Consider the following 18907-nt stretch of genomic DNA (forward strand, 5'->3'; position numbering starts at 1 on the left):
CCTGTAGGAGGCTAATTTTACTGTTATGCAAGCCAGCCACAGCTATACAGAGAAACCCTGTCTCGAAAAAAAAAAAAAAAAAAAAAAAAAAAAAAAAAGAACTAGTGGAATGTGACCCGCCCATTATCTCAAACACTGTGGGTGTGCCTCAGAGAGGCAGCTGCCCAGAGGACTAGAGGTCATGTTTCCATGGAGTGTCACTCTGCTTGCTGCCTTTGCAGTCACCATATCCGTCCTAATCTCTGTGTTGTATGGAAACCATGGAGGCTCCAGCCACTCTCTGAGCAGCAGCAGCAGCAGCAGCAGCAGCAGCAGCAGCAGCAGCAGCAGCAGCAGCAGCAGCATGCACGGGGATAATGATTGATCTTTTTCATGCATTGGTGCTGGAGCAGAGAAATGATTCAACCACCACCCTTGGAAAGGACTTAGAGATGTAGGTCTTTAGCAATGACCACCACCCTTAGAAAGAATTCGGAGATGCAGAGTGTAAGTGCAGTTAGGTTAAGATGTTTTGGCTAGTTCCTTTGACTTTGAACATCTTAGGGAACAGTTTGAAGTTTTGAAAGGCACACTCTTAATAACTGAAGTAGGGTTTTTTGTTTGTTTGCTTGTTTGTTTGTTTGTCTTTGAGGTCAGGGAACAAGAACAATGGCAGCCAAGCTACTACTAGCTGACACACCATTCTTGCTAAAGCTGGACTGCTGATCAAGGTGATGGATAATTTTTATGCCCTCGGCTTCCTGATATGATTTAATTAAAAATTGCTTATGAGTAGATGTTCATCCTGAGGACATAAAATAGAAACAGCTTGTTTTTTATATATAAAAGTTTAGATTTGTGATTCTTTTAAGATTTCTTATAAAGTAAGGTTACTTTTTATGATACGTAGTAAAATAATTTATTCTTTCTTAGTAACCACAAATTGCAGCCTGCCAGTAAGAGAAACTGGCTCATAAAACTACTTTGCTTGCTTACATGCTGGTAATCTATAACAAGCTGCTTAGTTACAAATATATGTGGGTTCTTGGGAACATAATTTTCTACATATACTTATTGTGATTGATCACTTAATAAAAAACTGAATGTAATCACATTGTGACTTTTGCACTGCTTGAAAGATTTTGCTGGGATGTATAAACTGTGGAAGAAAAAGTAAAGTTGTTGAATCTTTGCTCCAAGTACCAAAATACCTAATGTGTGAATGTTTGTGTATGTATATATGTATGTGATGTGTTTATGTGAGGTTTTCTAAGTTTGCTTGTTGGAGCCTTGCTTCATCCACCAAGTGTGTGTGTGTATGTGTGTGTGCGTGCACGTGTCTCAAAGAGTTTCTTCCTGGACTCAGGGAGTACTTTGATGACCTAAGAGAATCAAGCTTTGTTCCCTCAGCAAAGAGTCTGCTGAATGATCAATTGTCCACTCTCACCCCATCTCAGTTTACCGTGTAATGGTAAAACTGGTCTTTGATACCCAGACAAGCCTGGGACTTGCTAAATCAATCAGTCTGGACTCTAGTTTGGGAATTTCCTGCCAAGCTCAAGGATTAGAGACCTGTACAATCTTAACTGGTATTTCAACAGGGATGTCTGCTGCCTCGCAAGTCACAAAATCATTGGTACAGTTAGTCCTCCTCCAATAGGACAGCCATAATATTCCCTTTACATTTGTGATGCATTACTTGAAGAAATGGATCCACCCATACCTCCCCCACCACCTTGTCTTCCCTCCCTCTCTGTTTTCAGTAGATGTGTATATAGTTGAGGGTGGTAAGAATGCCTATCTGCCCTGCAGTTACACTCTACCTACCTCTGGGGCATTTTTGCCTGTGTGTTTGGGCAAATGACACTGTCCTTGGTCACAGTGTGCCAGTGGGGGTGATTAGCACTAATGAAAGAAATGTGTTAGATTAGAAATCCAGCAGATATCAGTTAAGGGGAATTTCTACAAAGGAGATATGTCCCTGACCATAAAGAAGTGACTTGATCTGACCATGGGACCTACTGCTGTAGGATACAATTCCCTGGCCCAATGAATGATGAAACATTAGAACTTAAATTAGTCATTATCAAAGCAGGTGAGTAGACCTTTCCATGTCATTGGTGTCCATCAGCATCTCCTGTGAGTCATGATATCATAGAAACAGAGGATTCTCACGTCTGACTTCCCTAGCTGCAGACAACGGGGTGGGAAGGGAATTAAAAGCCCTAATGTCTGAAGGCCTGTGGTGTAGCTTCCACATGCTTTCAAAGTCCAGGAAACAGTCTACAGTAGCAGAAGAAAGGCCTAGACCAGAGGCCTAAGACCCTGAGTGATCATTAGCATCACATGGAGAGTGCCATGTCAACACGTGCTTAGGTCCCACTCTCAAAACAGGACCATGATCATCTCTGGAGTCATAGTCTGAATTTTCTCCTTTTACACTAATCTCTGCCAGGTACAGGCAGGACTGTGAATCTCTGGGTTGTGCAGGTTTGTTGTGGGAAGTCTGTATGTATATATATTTTTTTGTTTCAAGGTTTGTAGCACATGCGCTAGGGATGTAGCTCAGGGTAGACTGTTGACATTGCATGGGAGATGCTGGGATTAAAGGCGTGTACCACAATGCCTTGCCAAGCAAGCCTTTTAGGTCACTCTGGGATAAGGAAAAGGTACCATGTGTTAGCATTTGGCCTGGGGACCTGGGTCAAGGCAGGTCTGTTCTGTTTTCTAGGTGTCTGTCTCCTCCTTGATCCAACAGTGATTATTCAAACCTCTGTTTCACAAAAATGCCCCCTGTTTTGAAAATAATTTTGGATGTACACAGGTTTTACCAAATATCATGTGACCATCATTTCATTTTTAAAAGATAGCCAGTTATCCATGTCTTACTGTTGTAGGAATCTTGCTCAGATAAGAACTCAACACCACTGAAAGGGGAAGACAGGAGCTGGCACTGGTGAGCCAAAGCCGGCACAGCTCCCAGAAGGCTTCCGTGATGGCCCCGCTTGGTAGTCTCATGTTTTCTTTTTACTTTTCTTTTACTGAAAATAGTCTTTTCCGTACAGTCTATTTCTGTTTCTCTGTCCCCAACTCCTCTCAGAATCTCCCCAGAACTTCCCCTATGCAAATCCACACCCTTTCTCTTTCTCACTAGAAAACAGGCATTTAAAGGATAATTTCGAAATAAGAAATATGGAGCAAGTAGGCAAAATTTTACAGAAACATATGCCAGTCAGCCGGTTGTCAAGGTTGTCAAGAGCAACGACCCGTGGCTTCAGCTATTCCTTCAGACTATTCTGTTGCAGGTAACAAGTGAAGCTGTGCTTGGCAAATGGGCATTACAACTGATTCTTTAATAACTAAAAACATAAAATACATCAATAAATCAGTATCTACTTATTGGTCATTTCTACCTTCTTCCACTTTAGTATTTACAATTTTTTAAATCTCATTAAGTTTTAGTTATTTGTGTACATGTCTGCATGCATGCCTCTGTGTATGTGTATGTGTGTGTGTACATTTGCCATGGAGGGCATATGGAGATAGGAGGACAACCAGGGGCACCAGCATTCAGGAGGCAGAAATCTCATGTAAAAGTTAATACTCCCCTGAAAACTGGGACTTGTGAACAATCAAAAAGGCAATGGAGATAGCAATACAGCAGCCTTTTTTAACTCTTAGCAAAACCAGATCGTTTGTTGATTGTTTCAAACTGATTCACTATGAAAAAATGCTTTACTTTCTGAAATTCACTTAAATATAAACATGGCCTGTAGACAATTAGAAACTTAGAACTCTACGTGAAACCAGCAGTAGCCCCAAACACTGTCCCACCTACAACAGGACTTCTCTAAGGCTGAGACCCCAAGGCCCACCCCCTCATCTTCCCTTCCCTTTCTGCATTGTCTCCTTCTAGCTCCTAACTCAGAGCTCAGTGGGTGAGTCTAAGAACACTGAACATCAAGGCAGAAGTGTAGTGGAAATAGCTTCAATGAACTCAAGCCTGTGCCCCATTATCTTCTTCCCAGGTGTCTGCCTGGTCCATACTCACGATGGTAGCCTCTCTTGACTGGAAACACACATTGTTATCCTAAGATCAACCATAGTACACTGTATCATATTTCAGGGGCCATTAGAAAGCACGGGCACCTCTAGATTCCTTTCTGTTCATCTACCAGACAAATGAAACCTGCAGATCCCATGACTTAAGCCCCTTTGGGGAAGGTGATGAAAAATAATGTTTTAATTTACAATAAAAGAAAGGAAGCATGATCATGAAGTACTTCTAAATTAAGTCTTGGCCTCCCCACTTGCATTTGTTTATTTATTTATTTACATATTTTAATTTTTAAATCTTACTCCTCTCTTCTTAATGGTCTTGGTAACTAAGATGGAAGTCTATTTTCTGAATTATCAGTGATTGTCTCTCACAGACACAACTTGGGACATCTAAAGAGCACAGGGGATTCTAAGCTGTTCCTGTTTGAGAGACTGCTCCCAGTGTGTGGTAAGAATGAGTACTATAAGAACAATGACTAGGCCTATGGACAGCGAGAGGGCCACCCTCTCCACTGCTGCTGGAAAATGGGAACACGACATGAACTGACACAGAGACAATAGAACAGCATGGTCATGTGACATTCTTTCTTCTGCAGTCTTGGATGATGGCCCCTCAAATGGCAACTGGAACTTTGATAATGTTGACATTGTCTACAGCTTCGGGTTGCTCCGTACTTTGAAAAACTTCATTCTGAAATCCATGGAAGACAACTGAGCTGAAGAGAGAGTTGTGAAGAAAGGAACATGAAGGTCACTTTTCAGATCTGAGCAGATTCTTTTCACTCATGATTTCAGCATGACTGAATTTGGGACTACAGAAACCCCACTCACAACAAAATTGTAACAGTGAATCAACAGTACCACACAGAAATGTGGTATTAAGTAATAGAAAAGTTTGCTTAATAAACATCAGACAAACTAAAAATAAAACATTAAAATTAAAAACAAAGTTCATATTAGCATCCATCCATCTACTCATGTAATGGAAAACAAAAGTGGCAAGTTTAAAAGACAGATATGTAACACCTAATGGAGTTTTCTAATCAGGATGTGCATTTTGGAACAGGACTAAGAACTGGATGGCTCCTGTATTTTCAGCTTAGAACTGTGACCCTAAGGTTACAGTCTAAGTCTGACCCATGCTACATCCCTGGTACCCACGGAAAGACAGGAAAGAACCAGCTCCACACAGTGTCCTCTGTCTGTCTCAGGTGCCATGGACTTTATACACAAAAATGCGCCACTGAAACTACCACCAAAACTAGTTCCCAAAACAATAATTAATAAATTCTTGCTAAAGAAAAAAATGGTTTTGAAATCTGCATACTCTAATATTTACATGGTGTGGGAAAATCGGTGAAACAATAAACATTGCCTTTCCACGGGGGCTGGTTGTCGTGGAAACAACTACAAAGACAACGCGCATGGCACACACTTGCATACAGCATGTGCACAAAACGTCCGACCCTACAGGGAAAGGCAATGGTTTGAGAATTGCTGGGGTCTGTGGTCTAGCCTTTCCCATCTGCTGTGAGTGGAACATTTATTGAAGATAGTCATGGTAGACTGGGATTTGAGCTTCTAGAGCTCCCAGAGGGGCAAATCACAGAACAAAACTGACTAACTTTAACTCATGGGTAGTGTTTTGACATAGTGGATTTTGTCATTTATATATTGGCCATCTCTACTACTGAAATGTAGAACCAAAAAGAGTGTCTCCATTCAGCCACAAAAAGAACACCTGTGCTGAGAATTACAAAGAAGTGGGGACAAAGCTTTTCTGTGCTTTGGTCAGTATCATGTGTACAGGGCTGGAAACAACATAGGGTCAGAAAGCTCAGATGGTGCAATGTGACAATTGACACAAAACAGTCTTCGGGTGATTATTTTGATCTCATCTTAGTATTTTTTTGTAGGTTTTCTTTTTCTTTTTTTCCCTCCTCATTGAAGGAAAGAGAGAAAATATTGTTTGGTGGGTAGGGAGGCAGTGTGATCTGAGAGGAGCTGGTGGACAGGAAGAAACATGACCAGAATATATAATATAAAAAAACACTTTGACTAAAAATGACTAAATAAAAAAAGAATGGGGAGAAGGGAGGGGTGAGGGAGAAAGAGAAGGAGACAAGGAACAGGAAGAAAGAAATCAGGAGAAATCTTCAAGACTGCACGTTCCAAAGCAACTGACACAAGCCGAGACAGCTTACCTTTCTATATTCTTCTTTTTTCTGTGTCTGCACTCTAAAATGGGGTGGGGGGAGTTGGGAGGAGTTGAGAGGAAAATTGAACGTGTCATCAAAAAATGTTCATGCTATTTTCTTTAATCAGGGGCATTGTGTCTGTTTTTAACCGAACCAATCATTCTCTGGTAACCATGGACCCTACAGTTAGTATCCATGTATCTTCTCTGTATTCATGGCTTCCTGCATTCACCAACACAGGATTCCTAACACCCAAGAGTGACATTGGTGGATAATCTTTCTCTGGAAAATAAATGAAGAAATCTAGGTTTTTAAATTGGCTTGTGGGAAATGGACTCTCCAAGTGGTGTGAGACACAAGGTCCTACTGATGGCCCCATCCATCATGACCCTATTAAAAGGGTCACTAAGCTAGCAGCACTAGCATTGACTCCTCCCATAGTGTAATTCAGGAGATGTGTGCCACCACCTACTCCTCACCCTCCCCTCCCGGTAACCGCTCTTTCTCTGGGAGAATAAAAACTTTGGACTAAGCAAAGGAGCATATTTGTAGTATTTGTGCCATTTCTATTCTCCCATTTATATAGTATCTTACTTTTGTAGTCTAAAATAGCCATGAAGGGGCTGGTGAGATGGCTCAGCAGGTAAGAGCGCCCGACTGCTCTTCTAAAGATCCCAGGTTCAAATCCCAGCAACCACATGGTGGCTCACAACCATCTGTAAGGAGATCTAACTCCCTCTTCTGGAGTGTCTGAAGACAGCTACAGTGTACTTACATATAATAAATCAATAAAATCTTAATAAAAAAATAAAATAGCCATGAAGGGTGATCCTTCTGTCTCAGCAGACTGAACCCTGGGGTAATAGGCTCATATCACCAGGGCCAGCTTAAATAACCATTATAAACAAGCAACTTCTAAATGTTAAAGAGAAACATCCTAAAATATGACAGGCATATTCTCATTTCCAAATTTCTGCCCAGTCATGTGAAATAGGTCAGGAATGATCTCATGTGTGGCATCTCAGAAGGTGGATGGCTCCCATTCTTACCTAAAGAATGGGCTACACAGACAGAAACACTGTGTGCAGTTCCACAAGCCCTGTAGGAAAAGGCTGTGCAGGCCTGAGTGCTGCCCACAATAATCTCTGTTCCAGTGTTAGCCATGTAGTTTCCCATCCAGTGTTTTATGCACTTCCTCTACTAATTATGTTCCAGAACATTCCTCAGTATCATCAAGGGGACAAAACCACATCCAAAGGCTAAGATACAACATACCATATATCTTATAATGGTCTTTTTTGTTCCAGGTCACAATCTCGTACAACAAATTCTTGTACTATAGCATTTAATTTCTTTTTCTTTAAAGATTTTCTCTGTCTCTGTCTCTCTCTCTCTCTCTCTCTGTGTGTGTGTGTGTGTGTGTGTGTGTGTGTGTATGAGTATCTGTGCACTAGAGTCCAATCTGTAGGCATCCAGGGAGATATGGCTAGATTCAGTTGTGAGTCACCCACCCAGGAGCTGGAATGGTACTCAGTAAGAGCAGTACATGCTCTTAAGTGCTGAGCCATCTTTCCAGTCCCACATTAACCTTTTCATAGAAAATGTGATTTTATTTCTTTCTTGAGATGCCCAATTATTGAAATATAAACTGTATGCTCTGAGACCACAATGTAGATGTACTTAGATGTCCCATGTTGGCCTCTGTATCATAAGTTCAGTGCCACCCTAGAGTATATGAGACCCTGTTTCAAGGAGTGAAACAAATGATGGTATTTAGGAAAAGAACCACCAGTATTTATGCTTTACAGTTGTATGAAACAGGAATCTTTATGAGATACTGTAACAGTGGTCACTGGGCATGCTCCATGTCTTAGAAGTAATATCAGTGCATAGAAGGACCTAAAACATCCCTTGGGACCCAGAAGGGTCTCCAGTATGTATCATGGATTCAGGAACACAGAGAAGTCATGTAACATGTAAACCCCATGGCAGGTGGAATCACATGAGACAGTCAGAGTGACTGAGAATCCCTGCTCTAGTTCCTTGGTCTGGGAAATACGCATGAAATACACTGTCTTCTCTCCAACGCTACATAAGACAGAGGAAGGGGCCTCTTGGAAGAGATGTGGAAAGACACCATTGGTCAAGAATAGCTGTGGAGTCATCACTTTCCCACAGTCAAAACCTAAGCTCAGATACCATGGCCACTGCACTGCTCTATATCAGCAGTCTCCTAAGAATGTGAGGCCAAGCTCTGAGCTCTCGGACAGAAGCAAGGGACCCCTCTGCTTTAGAGTTAAAGGCCCAGCAGGAGCCCCACTGGGCATGCTGGCTCAGTGCATTTAATCTGGCTTTGCACTCTGCTATAGAAATTAAACAATTTGCTCTGCCAAAATTCCTTGGATTATTTTGTGCTTGTTTATGTCATGGAAACCCAGACCCATTCTTGCCATTGGGAACCTTGATAAAGTTACTCACTTATGACAGTCAGGACGCTTGCAAGGAGGATCAGCAATGCGGCAGACACAGAGATTCCAATATAGAGGTCCTTAGTGGAGATCTTCAGGGTGGGTTGTGTTGGGACCACTTCCTACAGAAATATCAGTGATTGAAGAGGCACCAATTGAAATGAGCAGGAAACACATTCCATACCTCAACCTAGACTTTCCCCTCCATTGCCAGTGACTAGTACAGAATATGCAAGTATGTGGTCATGCACTCCTTGGTTTCCACTATTTGAGAGGCAGAGGCAGAGGCAGAGGCAGAGGCAGAGGCAGAGGCAGAGGCAGAGGCAGAGGCAGAGGCAGAGGCAGAGGCAGAGGCAGAGNGAGGCAGAGGCAGAGGCAGAGGCAGAGGCAGAGGCAGAGGCAGAGGCAGAGGCAGAGGCAGAGGCAGAGGCAGAGGCAGAATGCCTGAGAGTTCCAAGAGAATCTGGTTTACATAGTGTTTCTGGCAGCCAGAGCTACGTAGAGAGACCATGTGTTTAAAAAAAAAAAGCACGCAAGTAAAAATCAAACGGAGTTGGTACTAAACTGTGAAATTCTAGACAATACAAACTTCAAAGTGCCTAGGAAGAGGATTAAAATGTTTTTCTATGTGACTTGAGGTGACAACAAGGTTGCTTATCTGGAGTGATTATATCTGCATTAACATCCAGTAGGTTATTATTCTATTGATAAAAGCAATGGCTGCTTTCTAATTTGATCCTCTGATGTTACCAGTTTGCTCAGCTGAGTCTGAACTTTCTTCATAGACTCATAGATCCTATTTGTTTTGTAAACATGCAATTCTGGATTCTCTTTTTCTCTTACCCTGAGACTGTGCCTTACTTCTCACTATAGCCACAGCTAACTTAAAACTCTTCTTGTACATCAGGTCGGTCTCTAACTCAAAGATGCACATGCCTCTGCCCGCTGATGGCTGGAACCGATGCCATGGTTCTCCAGCCATGATGCAAGATCTACGTCTTTATAAAACTACTCAGAAAGCTGCTCATGGATGCAGCCTGATTAACACCATGTGATCAGACAGAAATGCAAAATCCATCCAAGTGCCCTGGAGCAGGTGATCACGTATTACCATGTACTGGAATAAGCATGAGACAGGCTGGGTATCACCTTAGGCCTGTCATAGCTCATCACTGATCTACTAGCCCTAAACAGACAAGTGAGAGATGGGCTCAACTGAGATCACATCTTTGCCCATGTATGAGCCTCATCATGGATCACAGCCCTGGCTTCTCTGCTTAGTTAGTGAGACCAAAGACACCAAAGACACGTTAGCTCAGCTCTGTGTGCTCCGTCTCTATGGCTACAATCGACACGTTCAGTAGGACATTAGGTAAGTTACTCCCAGATACTTCTGGGCAAATACTGTTGTGAGTATAAAGTAATGTCTGTAGGTTTGAGACAGGGTATTGTCATGTGTCCTAGGCAGGCCTCACTCACTACGCAGCCAGTGTGATGAACTTCTGTTCCTCCTGCCTGTACATCCTGAGTGCTTGGACCACAGGAGTGTCCACCCTGCCCACTGAACGTTTGCTTTATAGCATTCCCTGCTATAAGGAGCAGTGGTGGCTAGCCTTTCTCATTCATCTTCACACATCTTTCCAACCTTCCCAGGAGATGGAGTCTGGGAAGCTCATCTGCAGCTTCAAGAAGCAGGCGGCTGTGCGCATCTGTGATCCCAGGAGGAGTAGAGCCAGGAGGGTCAGGAGATCCTTATCCTTCTCAGCTCTGTCGGGAATTCAAGGCCAGCCTGGTCTCCAGGAGCCCCTGACTCAAAACCAAAGAAATCAAAAGCCCCAGACACCAGCACACACAGGAGTGCCTCTGTGCCCAGTTCTCCGTGTACTGTCCTCTCTGCACCTAGAGACAGCCTGACAGCTGCCGAGTCCAGATTTCCCTACTCCTTATTTTGTATTTAATTCTGAGTTATTTCTTCTTGCTGGTAAAGACAGCTGTGTGCAGCTAACTGTGCTCAGGTTCAGCTGTGTCATGCAGGACTGTGTTAGATCCTGCACAAGTCTGTTCAGTTATCAGTACTTTCACAGTGGCATGATGCTTTTTGATATTTCAATTAGATACACAAATATGATATGTTAATTTATTCTCCTTTGGTTAGCTCATTCTTTTTTAAACCTAAATTTTAACCATATAAAATAAATCGATCTCTGCATCTTTACCTCCTCCATTGTTTTATAAAGTATCATTTATTGGGTACAACTAACAAGCCTGCTCATCAAAATGAACTTCCTAACTCCCCTTTTAGACTCAAAATCTTTTCTTCTTTTTAGTGGATTTATTATCATATACTTAATGGTTTGTTTTTTCTTTTTTCTTTTTCTTTTTGAGACAGAGTCTCACTATGTAACCCAAGATGCCCTGGTAGTGCAGGCTATCCTCAAACTTGGTATCTACTGTTTAAGCTGCCTCAGTCCTGAAATGAAAGCACAAACAATCATGCTTGACTAATTTTTTTCTTCTATGTAGAGGAGTTTTAGTCTAGCCAGGTGACTACTCTGGAAAGGAATCATAACCAAACACCTTCTAGGTCTGTAGGCTCTGGCTGGAGCATAGACATGCTTTTAATACCAAGAGATAGAGGCAAGCCGATCTTTGAGTTGAAGCCCAGCCTGGTGTAGAGCAAGGTTCAGGTAAAGAAAAGCTTAGGTGCAGGCATGGTGGTACCTGCCTTTAAAGTGTTTAAAGGCAATATGATTGCAAGAAGACAGGCATGTGAATCTCACTATTAACATGCAAAGGAGTATGCTTACAGTGTGATTATTCCAAGGGTCTTGTGAAAATGTCACAGTGGTGGTCCAAACTGCTAAACAAGAATGGAAATTAATTGTTATTTTCAACAAGTCATATTTTCAGTATAGACTACATATATTCACAGCAGCTTCTATCGAGAGTTCAAAGTTAATAATATAATAAAAATACTATAGCATTCGAGCATCACACTAAATTCTTAACGTTTTATTAAATTTCTCTAAGAGGTTGAACCTCTCTTTCTCCCTCTCCTTTTTTTCTCTCTCTTCCCTCTCTCTTTGTCTCTGTCTGTGTCTTCTCTGTCTCTCTGTTTGTGTCTCTGTGTCCGTCCATCCGTCCGTCTGTCTGTCCGTTTGTCTGTCCCTTCCTCTCTCCCTCTCTTCATGCTTTTCCCCACCTCTCTGGGGAAAGAAATACATGTACATGCTAAGGTTCAGCTACATATTTTGGTGAACCAGAGAACTTCTTTGTGAACTAGTTTAAGGTCCTACGTGAGCTGAGGATGGTAAGTGCGGGAAGGCCACACCCACATTGAAAAGTCAAAATGACTCCACTCAGAAGGAATGGAACTACCACAATACCCAGTATAGCTTGTGTGTATTCTCACCTAACATTTATGTTCCTTGACTCGGATCAGAATTACTTTAGAAATCAGCTGTAATGTGGTCCAAAAGCCAATGTGTCTCCTATGATGTGAGGCTTAGGATGTGGTGTGGCACGGGAGTCAGAGAACTCCATTCATACGTCAGGGTGTTTATGAGACATCTATTTTTGGAACAGATTATATATTGTGTGTTTTCTAAAATCTATATGCACATAATTCTCATTCTGTTGAGTGACGCAATAAACAGATGCTTTACATCCTAACCGGGAGTCCCTCCATTTCATTTTATTCTTGAAAAGGCACTCGTCATATGGTTCTACATGTCTAATTCTACAAATGACAGACATTTCTGCTGGCAATGCACATGCAAAGTGTCCATTCAGTACATGGAAATACTACAGGTCTATGGAAATCCCAACTACTTGTAAATCTCACTACCCAGCACTGATCCATTTGGATAACTCGGCCCTCCTTAGTTCCCACATTCCTGTGTTTATATTTTACACTATGTGAGCCCTTCCAAGGAGCCAAAGGCAATGAGTGACTAGGTTTAGGTAACATCTCTAGTCTGCATCAGAAAGGATGTAGAATACTGCTCAGTGCTCAGGGAACATGAAATGTTAGCTTCACTCTACTCTGGTCTCAGCTGGATGGCATGATTTCAGAATAGATGCAAAGGGTCCAGAATGCTCTTACCTGACCCTAGCCCTCAGCCACTTAGTGGCTTAGTTTTTCATCAGAAAGTTATGTCCCACTCACCCAGATTCCTACCATCCTCATCACATATCCTAGATCAATGATCCACATAAGTCTGCCTAGTAGTGAATGCCATGGGAGACTGATAGAGATGGGTGTCTTCCCTCTTCAGCTCTTGTACAGCAGAGATTGCACATAAAAAGGCTGGAGAATCACAGGTATTATGAAGTTATTGTTTGGATCCACGTTAAGAACTGTTCACCTAGATTTTACTTAAGACTGCCTTGTTGTCCTGTGTGTCTTATAGCATCTCATGAGAAGGACTCTGAGCCCTGGAACACATAGGTTTCACCTTGTTTGTGAGTATGTATGTGTGCAGGTGTTGGAGGAGTGATATTCACTATGTTTCTCTTATACTGGAAAAAAAAAAAAAGCATAGTAGACTGCGTCTACTCGCTATCCAAAAGTACTAATTCTTTGACTTAGACTTTGCATAGGGACTTTCATGGGGCAACTAGGCTAGTTAGCCTTCAGCTATGATGCAGTGCTGTGTGGCATGTCCTGCTAGGACTGCCTGCATTGAATATGCCGAGCCTGTAATCTGTGGGTGAAGTCAGTCGCTTACCAAGGATTTTGCTTGCTTTTGGAGCATTTGTGGGGCTTATTGAAGTAGGTGTGTGTTTCGTGGTAGTTGTGGGTATCCTTGAATTAGTTATGGATTTTATGACAATTGTTGTTCTCCTTGTAGTAGCTGTGTTTTGTGGGAGTTGGGGGGCCCCCTGGAGTACTCGTGGAGCTTGCGTTTCTTGTTGGTTTCCTTGGAGTAGTTACGGGTTCCCTTAGAGTAATTTTGTTTTTGATTTTGTTTTGCGTTTTTATTTTTTGTTTTTTGTTTTTGTTTTTAGTTATGTGTTTCCTTGGAATAGTTCTGGGTTTCCTTGGAGAAGGTCCAGGTATATTGATCAGTTTGAATGTACTTGAAATTGTAAGTCTCCTTGAAGAACTAGTTGGAACTCCTGAATTTAGAAATCAATAGGAAAACAAGGGAAAGTTGAGCAAGAAGAAAGCAGAGCCTTCTGCTGCGCCTGCTCCATAGCACAGCAGTGAGAGGCTGCACCTACTCCACTGCACAGCAGTGAGAGGCTGTGCCCAGGCAGAGGCTCCTCTCCTTAGCTTCTGTTCTGTGTCACTAACCAACTAGGACATGAGCCTGTCTACCCTCACCCATAGGAGGCAGCTGCACTGACAACACCAAGATGAGACAGAGACCAGGTTTCTATGGAAACACTTTATAAATGGCAGGAGTCAGATCCTCAGATGTCTCTAAGCATCTGTGATATAGAGAAGGTATGGGGGCTGGGAGAGATTTTGTACCTTTCACTGGTAAATGACTGACTTCACCCACAGATTACAGGCTCAGCATATTCAATGCAGGCAGTCCTGGGAGGACACAGAACATAGCTGAAGGCTAATAACCTAGTCGCCCCATGAAAGTCCCTATGCAAAGTCCAACTCAAAGAATTAGTACTTTTGGATACAGAGTAGACACAGTCTTCTATGCTTTTTTTCCAATATAAGAGAAACATCATGAATATCACTTATGCAAATATTTTGGTACAAGGAGTTTCAGAATTTGGGTATTTTGGAATTTTTAAAAAATTTATACATGGCTTACAGATGGTACTCAAGTCTAAATATGGATAGATGTAGCTTTCATATTCATGTATGCACAGTTCATATTCATAGCTTACATGTACATTTATAAACCACTGATAATTCTGCATATAAATACTTTATGGAACTCAATTTTATAGGTGTTTTTATCAAGGCAATGCCCAAGAGATTTTAGATCTTGAAGTACTGCATATTTGCTACTGGGGCAATGCAGGTTCAACCTGTAACTCACAAATAAAGAAAATGAGAAGTGCTGTACGAATCCAAACACCCTACTGATGATCTGGGAGTGCACAGAGATCCTAGACTGGAAGTAACAGGAAAGGGTGCCTGGAAGAAACAGTGAGTGAGGACCCAGCAGGAGCACACACTGCTCTGTCAGCTGTCACAGTTCCCCGGAAGCAGCAGCAGTCAATGCTGACTCTGCCAACTACAGAATAAAACCCAGGTACTCGGACCAACTGCTCTGAACACCCTTCTCCTTGATGAATGCGATGTAGTTCAAATCTACAGCATTTTCTCCAGGAAAAAAGAAAAAAATATGTGTTCACCTGTTACATGCAGGAAGCTAATGGAGGTAGAGTTCAACCCACTTCTAAGATTTATAAAAATTGTATTTATTCACTTATTTCCATTTCTTTCTCTCTTTCTTCTCCCCTTCTCTCCTTTGCTTGTATGTGTGCATAATTTCCCATGGGCAAAGTGTTGAGGTCAGAGGTCAACTTGAGAGAGTTGGTTCTCACCTAGCAACTAGCTTGCAAGAACTGAACTTAGGTTAATCTAGCTCAGCCATGGGTACCTGTTGCCACTAAGCCATCTTGCTGGCCCTCACTCCCCTTTCCCTTAAAAGACCAGCTAAGTAGTAGGTCTATTGGGTTCAGGAACCAACAATGAGGTGTTGAGAGGCAAGGGCTCCTGTCAATCCGTGTCAAAGTTATTGAGGAAAACACAGAAGGCAGTGGGTGTGACTGTGCTGCAGTAAATCTATTCACACCATTAGGCACAAAGTATTCACACATTTAGAGTCAAACGATTAGATTGCTCGTCCAATATAATGTATGGATAGAGGCATGAAAACAATTCAAACCCTCCCTGGACAGTAAAAATTTAGTGGAGAAAGGAGCAATCATGCAAACAACGACACCCAAAAAACCAATTGAAAACCAATAACCCTAATCAAAAGATCATAATGGGAACAACCAGAAAGGAAACAACCATCTCAGGAGCTTCTCTTTTCTTGCTCTGGGACATTTATTTTTCTCCCAGGTAGATGGGAAAGGGCATTGGAGCTGGTGAGGGTCCTGGGACATCGGAAGAGTCAGCTCAGTGCGCTTAAGTCATGAGAAATTATACAAAGTTGTTAAGGATCAGACAGCATCTCTTGTGGCCCCAGTGACGAGCCAGACAGAGGAGTTTTAAACGCTGACCAGCGAAAGAATTTCTAAGCTTGATAACAACTCAATATTAATGATTCCAAGCCACTGTGCACGGTGACACAGGCTTTGTCCCCATTAGTCAAAAGACAGGGGCAGCTGGATTAGAAAGTTTCCAGGCACCCTGATCAACTTGGGAAGAGAGCAAGGCCATCCGCACCACACAGTGATATTCAGCCTCAAAATAAAAATACACAAAAAACACAAGTAACAATGGTCAAGACTGAACAATTACAGAATGATGTTTTGAATTAAAAAAAATAGGGACAAGTTAGTACTGGTTTCTATTGTCAGTGTTAACTCTTAGTATAGGACATTAGGAAACATCACCAAAAGAAGTCACATCCTGATTCAATTCCTTTGAGAGGACAGATTTAGCCAGAGCCAGGCTGACTCTGTGACAGGCTGCAAAGTGGAAGTTTGGGAGACTAGGCCTAAGTTTCTGTTTCTCACAACTGGAAAAGTCCAAAACAAGTGAATTTCAGGGAACCCCTCCCCCTTACCAGCAGCCAATCAGGAAGCTGCCCCACCACCTAGACTGAACCACCCTCACGGGCAGCCAACCAGGAGCTGTAGAAGCTGCCCCCATCACCCTTGCTTGAGTCAAATATAGCTAATCAGCAAAAGTTCCCAAAATCCCCCAGAAACTTAACCAATTACAAAGACATCTACTCCTAGAAATAGAGCCAAGGATTCAAGGGAAAGAGATGTAAAAGTCTCCCACTCCTACCCTAGCAGGCATTAAATTGACCCTGCAAAGTCCACACCTCTGCCTTTCATCCCAATGTCTGGTTGGACCCCTTCATATTAGGCTAGCCTGGAACTCATAGAGAGCCATCCAACTCTGCCTGCTAGGATTAAAGGTATGCACCATTATCGCTCACTTGTAGGTTGGTTTGTAGACACGACCTTGCTCTGTAGTGTAGGCTCTCTGTACTTACCATCCTCTGGCCTCAGACTCCTCAGAAATGGGACGACAAGCATGCCTACTGACTAATTTTTTTAAAAATTTTTGAAAGTGCTCTTTCAGATACAGAGCACAGTGAAGGGTTCCTGCAAAAGATGACCTTTGAAGGTAAAGGCAGGAGACCAGTGAAGTGCAGACCAACCTGGGCTCATGAGACCCTGTGTCAGACCCCTCCTACCCCTCCCCTTCACTCTTCAGCCTCCTCCCTATACAAAGAGCAGAATCCAGGATATGTGTGTGTGTGTGTGTGTGTGTGTGTGTGTGTGTGTGTGTGTGTGTATCTGTGCCTGTCTAGCTGTCTGTCTGTCTGTCTGTCTGTTTTTCAGCATTGTTGGTTTAAAGGTAGAACTTTGCTAACTTGAACGTAAATTTTCAGAATGACTTTTTGTTTGTTCATATGGTTTTGTTGTTTTTTGTTTGTTTGTTGATTACATGTTTTTTGTTTTGTTTTGGTATTTTGTTTTTGTTTTTAGATAAGCTCTAACTGGGTAGCCTTGGCTGACCTCAGTACTTAGAACTCTGTATGCAGAGCAGACTGCCTGAATTCATGAAGATCTGCCTACCTCTACTTCCCCAGAGGTGGGCACCACCAGGCCAAGCTCAGAATGAGTTTTATAAAACCCCAGGATGGGTGGGTTTTTGTGTTCAGTCCTCAAAGCTTATCCTAAACAAAGAAACCAAAACCAAAACCAGAACAAGGATTCCTTTGTATGTGTTGACAACTTTCTAGAAACTGAACAAGACCCGACATGAGACCACAAAATCAGAATATTTATTCAAGGATTAAATCATGCAAATTTTAAACCTAGCATAACAACTTTATGAGAGGATGGACAGATTTCCCTATTGCCAGCTGATTCCACATGAGGGGAATCTGAGGGATGAAGATGCAGTTCAAGGATGCCATGCTTACCTGGACCACGCCAGCCCCTGGGTTGGATCCCAGCACAGGAAGAAAGGAATAAGCGAACAACACAGAACAGTGAACTGTGAGAGTCACTGAGTGGTCACTTACATTCTGGCCTAGCCTGTGTCTGGCCTGGGCATTGGGAACAGGTCTGAGAAAGTATGTTCCTCCTTGTATGAAATGAGTGTGTAATGGGAGTGTACTTCCCCCTGGGACACTCATCACTCCATTTTTTTTTTTTTTTTGCAAATACATTGTTTATGTTCACAAATATAATATATATTATCATAATAAATTTATAGAAATGTATGATAAGAATTAATGACCTTCCACAGTCCCACTCAATAGAGATTAGAATGTAAAGTTTAGAATGAATATGAGATTTAGGTGCTCACACCTAAAATCTTAGCTTGTAGGAGGTCGGTTATTTGCTGTTGTCTGTCCTGTATTTGGACAACCAAAGCTATCTTGGACCCTGTCTCAAAAGTTTAATGTGCAATTTACTGATTACTACTATATCATAGAATGTTTTCAATTAGTATTTTTAATGAAACAATTTAAAATGAAAGGCTTTTCCAATGGAACATGGGTCAGTTTCTGCAGCCCTCATGCATTGACAATTAGATGCACATACATGTACTCACCCTTACATAATATTACATACATGCACATATATCCAACTCTTACCTGACAGCCTTGTGGGTCTTATATTTGAGCCATAAATTTTGAAATTCATAGAGGTTAAGAAATATCTTTGGGGCTACAGCTTCATCCTGGTTCTTTGCTCACTGTATAACCTGTACTCCACCCCCAGGGAATGTATTTGTCTGAACCCCCATCCTCCCAGGCATCCCCCACCCCACCTCTCACTTACCGGGGAGAAGGAGTAGGAGGCCTGAAATGAGGACTTGAGGGGGCATCATGATGGTGACCTGCAGGGCAATGAGGAGACACTCTGGTTGGCTGTGGCCCTCGGCACACTGTATCTGAGAAGGCCTCATCCTGACTGTCTGAGTCACATAGGCCGCTCTGCTGGGGCCTCCTGTCCTCCCAAACACTCCTCTTTCCTGCTCCTTCCCACTTATAGCCTTCAGTCTCACTCTGGTCTCGGCACAAG

General features: G+C 42.3%; 1 protein-coding gene across 3 annotated transcripts in view; it reads right to left on the reverse strand.

Annotated features, from left to right (window-relative positions):
* Positions 1–2817: 2817 nt before the first annotated feature.
* Positions 2818–18907, reverse strand: part of LOC110332279 (hepatitis A virus cellular receptor 1 homolog) — a 42132-nt gene continuing 26042 nt past the window's right edge. The window contains exons 2-6 of one of the 3 annotated variants that reach the window (XM_021213414.1): positions 18665–18722; positions 11512–11564; positions 8715–8826; positions 6243–6276; positions 2818–4754 (exon numbers count right to left, since the gene is read on the reverse strand). In XM_021213414.1, the coding sequence (XP_021069073.1) occupies positions 4652–4754; positions 6243–6276; positions 8715–8826; positions 11512–11564; positions 18665–18713 (351 nt within the window). In that variant the 5' untranslated portion in view covers positions 18714–18722 and the 3' untranslated portion in view covers positions 2818–4651. The remainder of the gene's footprint in view (positions 4755–6242; positions 6277–8714; positions 8827–11511; positions 11565–18664; positions 18723–18907) is intronic. The other 2 variants (XM_021213416.1, XM_021213415.1) reach the window with 2 other exon arrangements.

The sequence above is a fragment of the Mus pahari genome, chromosome 14 (assembly GCF_900095145.1).
Source record: "Mus pahari chromosome 14, PAHARI_EIJ_v1.1, whole genome shotgun sequence".
In the NCBI taxonomy this organism is placed as follows: domain Eukaryota; kingdom Metazoa; phylum Chordata; class Mammalia; order Rodentia; family Muridae; genus Mus; species Mus pahari.